Below are 12,876 nucleotides of genomic sequence, written 5' to 3' on the forward strand. Positions count from 1 at the left end.
CACTATAATGGATTATAGCTGTGATTATAATACACTATAAAGTATTAATGTATTACTATGATAATTATAATACACTATAATAGATTATAATAGTGGTTATAATAACACAATAGAATCTATTATCATGTAATACAACTATATCCTGGTGGTCTAAATGAAAGATCAGTGAGTGATCAGTCATTATGAAATGTTTGGCCCTGTTTGGCCTAGCTCAGAGCTACTCTAGATTGGAAACTTTTTAGTACCACATTTAGTACCGCTTTCACACCACTCTACCCAGGTCCTTGTGGTGGAAAACCTGGCACAAGTGGGCAGTGTGGGGTGGTGTGGTGTTGGGCCATGTCAGTGGAAAAGGGGCTTTAGTTCAGCTAAGCACGTTACAACTAACCACTGTTAGTCTTATCATGTGTGAGCCTTCATTAAGCACTTTATTTTAGGAATCTGAATGTTTGTGTAGACGTAAGCGGAAAATTGGCAAATCATCATGTTTCAGGGCTAACCCAACTCATAACCTCAGCACCGACCTCCAGGTCCTGCCCTTGGGCAGGAGATGCTATCCTATGCTGCCGCTCTATTCAAGAGGGCAGAGGGCAGTGCCAGTTTTGTTCCCTAAATCACACACACACACACACACACACACACACACACACACACACACACACACACACACACACACACACACACACACACACACACACACACACACACAAACACACACACCTATCCTTACCTCCCATTCATACCATTCTAATCTAGGCCTGTATGAGTATGAGCCTACATGAAATGTATGGAGTATCACAGCCATTCTAAGTTTTGTGTAAATGTCTCAATGCACTGTGCCTATGCATTGCCTGTAAAAGCACGCAAACATTTATTATTGAATGACGTGTCAAATAGATATTAAACCACTTGAGCATAGGTGTCTGAAAGCATAACTTTAAATGATGCCATTTTGACAGGCCGCTCTCTGTGCGTAAACACGAGATGTATTTTGTGCATGAATAATTCATCATTCTTTTGTTTATTCATGCATGTTATGGGCGTGTCTGCTTTCATGTGACACAAACTCATGTTTTCCCCATGCACACACTGAAAAAAAAAATATTATTTTTTTGACATTTTTAGAGCAAAAACTGACCTTTCTAGGTTCATATAAGCTTAAGCAATGATTTTGCGATGGAAATGACGTCATCGCCGGAAACCGGAAATCGAGCATTTCTCCAAAGTAGACAACCATATTTTTTTACATTGGAAGCCATTACAGCAACTCCGCTCTATCTCAGCATCAAAACGTCGGATTTTGATCCGGTTTGAAGTGTCTGTGCGTCTATTGGGCATCTAAGGCACATAGTCGCTAAGTTTTTTAGACCATCAAGCGCGCGTATGGCGTGCACGGGTCCCGCGCCGTTCCATGCTAACGCTAATGCTAAGTGGATGGACTGGTTGCTAATTTGAGGCCTTCTAGCAATCGCCAGAGACCTTAATCGTTGGCGACATCTAGTGTACACTATATAGACTACAGCCTACCAAAATGTCATGCATATGAGGGAGATCTACTGTGACTCTGAAAAATTAATAATATTCCTGGCAGTATAGGCGCACAAGCATATTGTAAATGGCTGTGAGTGAGCTATACTAGAAGCTCATTCACTTCAGTTTACAGTTTACAGTTTAGGCATTTACTTACAATAAGCAATAACGTTATTCGAAACACTCAGGTCAGGTGGTCCGAGCACATACACAAAAATAGACAAAACTTGACTATTTACTTCAGCAGGCATACATTTACCGGTATATACTTTGTCCACTGCTACCAGATACTCCCCCAAAAATTTACTCAAGTAGCCTACAGACAGTAGCCTACTCAATTAAAAAATAAAGTGTATTTAGTGTTTCCCAAACTTCTTCGCTCATGACCCAAAAGAGAAATTAGACACTTGCCCGGGACCCAATTAAACTAGTGAAAACAGTGAAAAGCTTTTGAAAAGCTTTGAAAAAAAAAAGCTTTTTTGGGAATATGTTTTTGAAAATATTTTGAAATAATAATAATTAAAAACTAAATATATGAAACAAAATTAAGGGACCCATAAAAATGTGTCTGCGACCCACAAATGGCTCCCGACCCAGTGCCTGGGAACCAGTGCATTAGAATGTAGAAGGAGAGCATTTTTTTTTCTCTTCCCCTTTTTCTTTTTACCACTGATTCAAAACATGGAGCTCTCTTACATATGTGCGTGCGTGCGTGGCGAGCCCGCGCAGTTCACACACGCGCGTTCAGTCCACGCGTGTCCGTGTGCGTGCGTCAAATGTTTAGACTGGAGAGAGAGAGAGAGAGAGAGAGAGAGAGAGAGAGAGAGAGAGAGAGAGAGAGAGAGAGACCCGTGTGCAATGCATGCAGCAGGATCGAGGGATCACTTCATTCCTCCCCAGTCCACACATCATAACAGGAGCTGCAGCTCAGAGAAGAAATGAGCCTTATTGCGTTGTCTTTTGGGAGCGGAGTTTTGCCTTCACCTCTGGCCCGGGAGGGGAGAGCCTGATCACGGGGATCGGGCGTCCCGGTTTGGTTCTGAATCTGATCCTGGTGCTATAGCCTATTAAAGTGTCCAAAACCTTTTTTGGGGGGGCGCGGGGAGGAATTCCAAAGAAGCTTCGCAATCGGAACCGTAGTGGAGTGGAGGTATTTTTTGTCTCTCCAAATACTCCTGAGCAGCGGAGTTTGGACCGTTTTTACCCCCACTGTGCGTCCTACTGGTCTGGGGGGACCCCCAGTCCCTGACCGACTTTTCCCCCCAGCTTCTGGAAGCCTCTCCTCGGGTACCAAGCTTCTGGAAGCGTTGGGGGAGGGAGGTTCCGATCGGATCCAAAAAAACTGTCCTGGGGTCGGGTTGGTGCTTCTTAATAGGCTGGCTAACTGACGGGTTTCTTCTGGAAGCCTCGGAGTGGTGGTGGTGGGACCGACGTCTACGCCCCCTCGGTACCCCGGCGATGAGCGGCTGTTTCGGGCCGGTAGGATCGGGCTCTCTCGCCGCCTGATAACAAGTATCATCATCATCATCATCATGGCACCGGAGGAGCAGCAGCGCCGATGGTAAGCGCTGGACCAAGCCGGCGAAGCGCTCTCCTCCTCTGGGTCGGAAGAACCGTGCCGGATCGTCGCTCCGACTCCCCATCTCCTCCTCTCCACTGGTGGAAAAAGTAGGCTACTCACATTTGTTACTTAAGTCAGTGGCTCTCAACCTTTTCAGGCTGCGACCCCAATAATATTTTAACCGGGACCGGGACCGGGACCCCCCCCCCCCCACCCTATAGCACTATAGAGTCGAGGCATTACATTTTGTTGCCTATAAAACACAATTCTATTGTGAAAATAGCAGATCTGGCGTTGTGAGCATGTAGATCGGCTATTTTCACAATTGCTGCCTCTAATATTTGACCAATGTTTAATTTGCCATGTAGAGGTATTAAAAAGTCCTTAAATTGTCACTTTGGAAATGTGCAGACCCTCTATAGACCTACTAGGCTACACTTAGACTTTATGGTGGTTTGTTTACTGTTGAGTGAGAAAACAATGTTGAACATTAAGTTAATCATCTGGGGACCCCCCACGATTATTTGGGGACCCTCTGGGGGTCCCGACCCACAGGTTGAGAACCACTGAAGTAAAAGTATCAATATCAATACTGCAATGAAGCAGGCGACTCTGTTACAAGTAGGCCTATAATTCCGGAATTCAGTAGCTACCAAAAGAAAAAGTGGCCTGGCTACCAATTATGCAGAATGTCCCCATTTCAGCATTGTGAGCTTGTAGATCATCTATTTTCAAATGGCTGAAATGTATATAGGGGATGAAGTGTTCAACGTATGTTTTGTAATAGCCTAATAATCAATCTACAAAGTAACTAGTAACTTAAGTTTTCCAATAAATGCAGTGGAGTAAAAGTATAGGTACACTATTTGCCTATGATGTTGTGGAGTAGAAGTAAAAGTACTGAACATTGGAAATACTAAAGTAAAAAAATAAATAAAAATAAAACACCTCAAAATTGTACTACTACTACTACTTAAGTAAATGTACTTAGTTACTTTACATAAACCACTGCTGACCCCTCATCTCCTCTCCTCCGTGCAGAAGCTCCTCGTCCCGGGGCCCCCGCTTGGATCGGAGACCCTCCTCTTACGCTCGCGTATACCCGCCTGGTCGGGTTGGCCGGCCGGCCGGCCTGGCTCCGCGGTATGCTGGACTGGATCATCCTCCGGAGGAAGAACTGGCCCGGCTAGAAGGAAGAACCAGGATCAGCTGGAGAGGGAGGACTTAGGGAGAGGGGGCTGTGGTGAAGCGGATCAGCCCCGAGGAACGAGCCGCTCTGAGCGGGTCGAGAAGCAGACGCAGGTCGCCCATAGTCGTGGAGGTTCCTGTGTGGATCTGTAGTATCTCCGGACATGATGGATCGCGGTCAGAACCTGAGCGGCGGCGGCGGCAGAACCAGCAGGAGAACCTCTCTGCCCTGCATCCAGAGAGACCAGGTAAAGAGTCGAATTCGAACCTTTCCTGCTGGCTTGTTTGTTTTAATTGTATTTTAGGTCGCTTTGTTGCCTTGTGGAAGAATTATTTTGCGTGCAAACTAAGTTACAGTTGTAGTAGTCTGTGGAAGAGTTTTGTGCAGGCTCCAAATGGACCAGCATGAAGAGTGTCCACCGCGCCTCTAGCCTGGTTTAGGCTGGTCCGGCTGACATCGAAACGTTGTCACTCTCTCTCTCTCTCGTTGTCTGTGATGATGTTTCTGCTGTGCTGTGTTCGTGCCGGGGGTCAGCAACCCACGGCTCTAGAGCTGTATGTGGCTCTTTAGCGCCATCCTAGTGGCTCCCTGGAGCTTTTTCAAAAATATATTAAGGGAAAAAGATAGGTGGAAAAATATATATATATTTTGTTTTAATATGGTTTCTGTAGGAGGACAAACATGACACAACCATTCTTAACGCTTTCCAATGCTCTAAAAATGTGTAGAATAAATATTAAATGTAATGCTCATTATGTATTTCTAGCCTACTTAGTCATTTTGACATTAGGCTAATATAGCTAATATAGACTTTTAATATATTGTCACTGTTGGGCAGAAACCTTGTATCTCCAAGTTTCAAATTTGTATGTGTTTTTCCCAAAGTAAAGCCCTGCTTCATCATACAAGACTGACGCACAAAAGTAGTGAAAACAGCAGATCTACAAGCACACAACGCCTAGGCGTAGATCGGCTGTTTTCACTAGTTTAGTACATTTTATAGATGATAAATAAAAAACGAAGTTTTGGACATACAAGGTTTCCACCCGACAACGACGATATATAAGGCTTTTATAATTTTTTGCGGCTCCAGACAGATTTGTTTTTAGTTTATTTGCTCCAATATGGCTCTTTCAACATTTTGGGTTGCCGACCCTTGGTGTAGACAGAGTAGTTGGTTTGTGTTTTGTACTTGTAGACATTAAGAAGAAAAAGGTTACGGAACCTTTACAACAAGGTATAACTTGTAAGGATTTTGTGGGTAGTAGTCTGGTAGGATTCACCTCGAAACATGGGCTGCAGATTGTTGTAGTGTTGTTGTTCGGTTTCTATTCTGAATGTTTTGAGGGTTTGCTCTACATCCGGTGTTGTCCCAGCTCAGATTCTGAGCCTGGGACAACTTCCTGGCCAGGGATATCATAGTTTCTGCCCAGAAAAATGTCATCACTCTGTAGTGATATCGATGAACTCCAAATATCATCAAAGTATTCTGAGGCACCCTTGGACTGGCGTCACCGCCCCCTAGGGCAGGGACGTGCAGAGAATGTTAGAGAGGCAGGGGCTGCAATTTCTAAAAGGGCCTTTTTGGTGAAAATATCAAAGATAGCAGACCTCCAAGCTTACAACGCGTTGCGCTGCGTTTCTTTCACCACAGTGAAAACTGCATTCATGGTCTGGAGAGGGCACTTTTTACATACGGATAAAATGGCAGGGGCTCAAGCCCTCTTTGATGTCTATGTGCGCACGTGCCACAGCACCTACTTTGAGAAACCCTGCCATAGATGCATGTGGTTAGTGTCCACACCTAGGACTCCGGAGGCCCCAGAGGTCGCAGGTACGATTCCCTGCTCCAGCTATCACTGCTCCCCTCTCCCCCGCGCTCCTTGTGGGCAGCACCAGGTTCAGCTGGGTTAAGCTGGAAAACTGAATTTCCCTCGTGGGATGACATAGGTAAATTCTTCTTATGTTATACTCTGCCCTGTCTTGAGCCTTGTTTGGTTTCTATTGTTAAAGGACAACTTTAGTTTTTTTACAACAAGGGTTCATATTTTAGATTGTAATTAGAGAAAAGAAAAGATGAGTGTTAAAAGGTTGAAAACTTTGCTTTCTATCGTTTTAGAGATTTTGATTTCAGTGGGTGGGGGCATGCGTACCAGTCCCTAAATATGTCTTTTTAGACACAATGAGCCGGCGATTTATTTATTACTATTTACAATACCACTACTAGCCCCCATAACCCACATCTGCCCATGAAAGATTGCGGTGCATCTTGGGAATGGGCTCGTTGGGTCTAAAAAGACATATTTAGCCACTTGTACATGCATGCACCCACTGAAATCAAAATTGTTAAAATTGCTATAACAATAGAAAGCCATAAATGAAAACATTTAAACACTCATCTTTTCTTTTCTCTAATTACAATCTAAAATTTGAACCCTTGTTGTAAAAAGAACAAAGTTGATTACTTTCTGCAAGAGTTTTCCTTGTATTGAGAATTCAGTCTAATTCTTAGTAAATAGACCTGAGTTGCAACTGTACTTGGCCTGCTCTTTTCTCCCCTTTCTACACCGTGGATCTTCAACGGGGGGGTCCTCAGAGTTGCTACCTGCTAGGGGCTAAGGTGGAGTCTGAAGAGGTGAGTCTTCAGATTATGGTGGAAGAATGGGAGTGAGTCTGATGGGGGGGTGCGAGGATAATGTTTATTAGTGTTTACCGTGATAAAAACACTCAGAGATTTACATTTATCGTGACATTATCCTCCGTCATGCACTGGGATCAATTCACCTTTTATTTGCAGAGCTGCATAACTGGTACCATTTAAACCCTCCATTGGTAAAACGGACCTGGAAATAATGTACTTGATAGTCTTTTTTTACCACTGTCTACCAAATCTCTTTGCCAAATAATAGCCGATCTACAATGTTCCGCCCCAGGATAATGGATTTTGGGGATATTTTGATTATCGCGATAATATTGTAAATCGCAATTTCTTTGGTCACAATATCGTCCCATCCCTAATGGATGGATGGATGGATGGATGGAGGGATGTAGGGAGGGAGAGAGGGAACACATGCTATTGGCCGGAGACTCCCGGAGAGATTCGCCGGGTTGTGTAACCCCGCCCATCTGCCAGCATAGACTGTCCGCGTTACACTAGACTAATGTTGAGCTAACATTCTGAACTGTCCACCCGCAATGACACACACACATGGGACAGCATATGGACACCGTGTGTGTGTGTGTGTGTGTGTGTGTGTGTGTGTGTGTGTGTGTGTGTGTGTGTGTGTGTGTGGTCTGGGTGTGTAAACAGAAATCCTGCTCGTCATGGTCTTGGGCTGACGGGGGTCATGACTATCTGTCTAACTATCTGTGTCTGTCTGCATACGTGTGTGCGCGCGTGTGTGTGTGTGTGTGTGTGTGTGTGTGTGTGTGTGTGTGTGTGTTTTGTGTACTTTTACACATAGCCGATCAGAAAGTTCACAACATGTCTGTGAGCTTGTAGATCTGCCATGAAAAATAAAATTAAATTAAAATACTAATCTGGGATTTTCAGTTATTTTTGACTGTATCTCTGGAGTTGAGTAAATGAATCGGAAGTTTCCCGATCTAAAATTGCGGCTTCTCCAATGAGCGCAGGGGGTGGGGGTGGGTCTAACAAATATCCAATCCGCGCAGCAGTTGAAACGATTACATTTCAGGAAGTACACACACCAGGCAGGCAGGCACACACACACTCACACGCGCGCTTATTTCACCAAGCTGTTATTGATGTTGTTATGAGCAATGTTGATTACATGTTTCTGGTCACAGTTCTGTATGGAAGCAGCACTGGCACAGACAGACACACACACACACACACGCCGCGACCGTGCCTCGCGATCACGTGCACCGCGATCACTGGGCGCGCGTGTGCATGCTCGCACAAAAGTCCCTCCCCTGGAAATCGTTCAGACGGGGCACAATGTCAGACGCTTGAGTGTCAGCTGAGTCTGAAATCAGGCCAGTCCGCGACGGCTGTTGTTGATTGACAGTCACTCTGTCGGATCACTTCCCTGTCATTTCCCACAGCCATACCGTACCTACACGCAGAGCAGCGCTGCTTTCATTGGCTTCAAGAGCTCACGCACGCACAAGATTTGAATAAAGTCGGTTGAGATGAACTTCATTCAAATGAGATCTGTCCTTGTCAGTGTGCATTCAGCGTGAACTTTACCGTATCGTGCTAGACGGGCTGCACGCAAGCCTCCATTGGAAATGAATGGGATGCGTGCGCTCACGCGTGCAACACGCGAATGGTCTGAATGAACCTTAAGACAAAACTAAGTGTGTGTGAGCGTGTGTGTGTGTGTGTGTGTGTGTGTGTGTGTGTGTGTGTGTGTGTGTGTGTGTGTGTGTGTGTGTGAGTGTGTGTGCGCGCGTGTGTGCGTGCGTGTGCTCTGCAACTCATTTGCGGAACAGCACAGTTCGTACTTGACGTCAGCGGCTCGACATTTGGCTGCCTGTGGATTTTTGTCACATTAGATTGAAATGAAACCTTGGTTTTCATTATTTGTACATTTCGCGGCCCGATTCTGATGAGAAGCATTTCTTTTTAATGTTTTAGCGAACAGACAACAATAGATTCCTTTGAGTGGGAAAATGGCAAACGTGTTATGTTTTATATTGGAGTGTGTGTGTGTGTGTGTGTGTGTGTGTCCAGGCCTGGAGTAGGGAATCATTCGGGAATATTAGAGGCAGTGATTCTGAAAATAGACGATCTACATGCTCACAACGCCTCGTGACGCGAGGCGTTGTGAGCATGTAGATCTGCTATTTTCAGAATAGAACCACAAAATGTAATGCCTCAACTCTTAGTGTCAGGGTGGGGGGGGGGGGGGGGGGTCGCCAGTTAAAATATGATTATGTTGGGGGTCACGGCCTGAAAAGGTTGAGAACCACTGATCTAAAGCTGCGTCCAAACCTGAAGCTATTTCTTCTAGTCTAGTCGCTTCTATCGCTTCACTTCGCGCAGGTCCGTGTCTGGAACTTGGAATCAAGGCGAAACACCCGGAAAAAAGGCAGTCCCAACTCCAAACACCAAAAACATGTCTGTGTCTCCGGACAACATCAACGCTGACTGGCTGTCAGGACGCGATGGGGGGGAAGCGAAGGTCGCTTCAGTTGGATTTTTCCAAGTGGGGCGAAGGAAGATACGAGGCGACCGTTCACGCCGCCCCTTTCAGATCGTTCGCGCTGCACCCGTTCGCGAAGCACTCGGCCGCGTGTCGTCTCGTCTTTGCATTCACTTATGTATGTAATCGTGCCGCTCAAACCATCCAGGTTTGGACGCAGCTTAATGGAGCCGGCCTGCTTGCCCAGGGGATGCAATAAAGCGTGACCGTCAGGTCAAAATTCGTGTCAGATCCTGTGTCTATAGGTGAGACATGACCTTTGACACGACAAAAATGTCTCAATAGAAGAGCAGGGAGACCAAATACAACCACCCCAATTAAGTTACATTGTATTAACAACATACTCTAGCATACAGATTGTATAAGTTACAGTATACTGTATTAACACTTTCCAAGCCACGGGGAGCCCCTTAATATTAAAACCGTACTATATCGGACTTCCTAGCCGCTCGTCTTTTCCCGTACTTTCCCGTATTTACCGAAATAAATGATTTTCATCCGAAAATCGGCGATCGTCTAACCTTCCCTAGTCACCACTCGTGCATCGATAGCTCATGGCTGGTCTGACATGAAGCAGAAGTGATGTCATGGCCCTTTCCTTCTCCAAGGCACCTTCCCCCATTCGGTTACTGTCTGTACACGAGTGCTTCTACTGCAGCCGTGCTGGGGGCTATGCTAGCGAAACTTTTCAGTTCTACTCTTGAGTCACACGTGGATTATTTGAGGGGACATTTACGTGAACGGATCGCGCACGCGAAACACACAGGGACATGATGCGTCAGCCGAATCTCCCACTCTAAGCCAATGCAGATTGAGTTTTTCACTGGGAACTGGGGTGAGTATACAACGGGGGATTGCGGTATGGTAATGGGGGATGAAGACCACGTGATATAGCGCTGGATGTCTGGTAAAATGAATAGGGTTCAGATCATAATATAATAATAGAAATTTCACGGCTAATCTACCAACAACCATTCTATTTCGGATGGCAAATAGTTAACATACTCTACCATATTACAGATTGGACATTTTATTAATTAAAAAAAAAGTAAGAGACAAAAAATAAGACATTTTTAGTCACAACCCATTTTCAGTGAAAGATTTCCCCACAGTACGGATCCTTGGATTTAAGTGGTTGAGTAAAAAAAAAAAGAGAGAGAGGAAGGAATTCTTCTTCAGGACGATAAAGAGATTCTACAGATCTGTGATAATTACTTCCTGTGTGGAACGCCGTCCAAAAACGCAATTACTGTCACCACGGGAACCATGTCCACTTCCTCCATTTTCACCCCGGCCTCCCATAATGCATCAGTGTTTTTGGAGAGGGGGGTGTTTATGAAGTGATTTACGACTGAGCCACTGCACTCTCCCCCGAGAAAAAAAATATATAGTTTGTTTGTTTTGCAGTCTTAAGCACAAAGCCTCATGGGAGATGGAGTTTTCTGCAGGTTGTATAGATAGGACCGCAGGAAGAATTGGATGAGCCACATACCCATCTCTCTGTGTGTGTGTGTGTGTGTGTGTGTGTGTGTGTGTGTGTGTGTGTGGGTGTGGGTGTGGGTGTGGGTGTGTGTGTGTGTGCGCGCGCGCATGCGCGTGCATGCATGCGTGTGTGTGTGTGTGCATGCGCATTGAGATAATAGTAAGTAGGTCATCTGAAGTTTGGTCCAGTGTGCCCTCGCCCCTCCTGCCTTCCCATTATGCATTGTGTTTGAGAGGTGGGGGAGTGTTTTCCAACTGTCCAGAAGTTTAAAGTTTGATTAGATACACCTACAAGTGTGTTTTTGATTATTTTTTATACAGTTTATTTGGAATAGCCAAATATCACTGATTTAGTCATTATGCCAGTTACTTCCTCCACACACAACATCTGTGTTGCCACAGCTGTTGTACCCTCTGGTTCACCTGCCAGTGAAGGGACCCCACCGGGAGGACGTACTGTTGTACCCTACTGGTTCAACTGCCAGTGAGGAGCCCCCACCAGGCGTACTGTTGTACCCTACTGGTTCACCTGCCAGTGAGGAGCCCCCACCGGGCGTACTGTTGTACCATACTGGTTCACCTGCCAGTGAGGAGCCCCCACCGGGCGTACTGTTGTACCCTACTGGTTCACCTGCCAGTGAGGAGCCCCCACCGAGAGGACATACTGTTGTACGCTACTGGTTCACCTGCCAGTGAGGAGCCCCCACCGGGAGGGTGTACTGTTGTACCCTACTGGCTCAACTGCCAGTGAGGGGGCAGGGACGCACACAGTGACGTGACAAATTAAGGACTTAATAAAATGCCTGAAATTACACATGAACATGAATCTAACATGCACTGACGACAGCGCTGCCAAACAAGTCTATGAAGCTATCTCTGGGAGATACGCTTATCTATGGTATAGATAGAATCTACCTGTAACAGAATTGTATACAATGTATAGTGGGGTAGGGTTCCCTGCTTAATCTCTCTCTCAGCTAAGGGGTCCTTGATATTGAAGACCCCTAGATATATTATAACTCTATGAGCGAATGAAGTACCCTCTTCTTCCGAATTTGAGCACTGAATCTTGGTGCTCAAAATGTTCAAACCGAGCAGGCGCACTAGGGTTCCAAACGGTAGAAGCATGAACAGTAGCGTTGTAAATGTGGAAGTCTTGCAATCCCAGATTTGTCCAACGGGCGACGGCCGCTTCACTGTTCTGTGGCTCGGTTCTGGGGGCTCAAGCTTACTTCCTGCCGGTGAAGAGGAGGGGGAGTTCACTTCCTGTTGACCTGAGCCAATCGGTGCTGGGGGTCACCAGGTCATAGTTCACTAGGCAGCCACATGGTGTGTGTGTGTGTGTGTGTGTGTGTGTGTGTGTGTGTGTGTGTGTGTGTGTGTGTGTGTGTGTGTGTGTGTGTGTGTGTGTGTGTGTGTGCGCGCGCCCCAGCATCTTGATCTCTCCCAGCTGTTGAGGTTGAACATGTTTTTTTTTTCTCTTATTATTTTTTTCAAGAGACAGATAGATCCCAAAACCACAAGCATGCCTATGTGCGTGCGCGCGCACACCCACGTGCACACTCACATGCACGCCCACGGACACACATACACACGGCAGGCATCTGGAAGCTCTTTGACACTTTGAGCGGAAATATTAACACCTCCACATCCTCGAGGTGTGTGCGTGCTTGTGTGTGGAACCGAGGCTATTTGGACCAAACCGAATGGCCCCGCGGAAAAAATCTGATTTACAAGCCCCGACCCGAAATGGCACCGAGAGTGATTGGATCCGGTCCGAACCGGAGTCAAATTAAATTGGAACCGGAGCCGATTTAAATTGGAACTGACCCTAAAATGGAGCCGGGGAAAATGGACCCGATAATATGGCTGGGTCTTTGGCCCGAACTGTGTCTGATGCTATATTTCGCGTATTTTGTGTGTGTGTGTGTGTGTGTGTGTGT

The 12,876-nt window shown here is 45.9% G+C and overlaps 1 protein-coding gene across 1 annotated transcript in view; it reads left to right on the forward strand.

The window, feature by feature from the left end:
* Positions 1-4,446: 4,446 nt before the first annotated feature.
* The window catches only part of LOC308294309 (cGMP-inhibited 3',5'-cyclic phosphodiesterase 3A-like), a gene marked incomplete at both ends in the record, with an annotated part of 72,101 nt that continues 63,671 nt past the window's right edge, over positions 4,447-12,876 (forward strand). The window contains one exon of the mRNA XM_080737037.1: positions 4,447-4,527. Within this exon, the coding sequence (XP_080593163.1) occupies positions 4,447-4,527 (81 nt within the window). The remainder of the gene's footprint in view (positions 4,528-12,876) is intronic.

This window comes from Nannobrachium achirus, assembly GCF_963921795.1.
Source record: "Nannobrachium achirus genome assembly, chromosome: 11".
Taxonomy (NCBI): Eukaryota; Metazoa; Chordata; class Actinopteri; order Myctophiformes; family Myctophidae; genus Nannobrachium; species Nannobrachium achirus.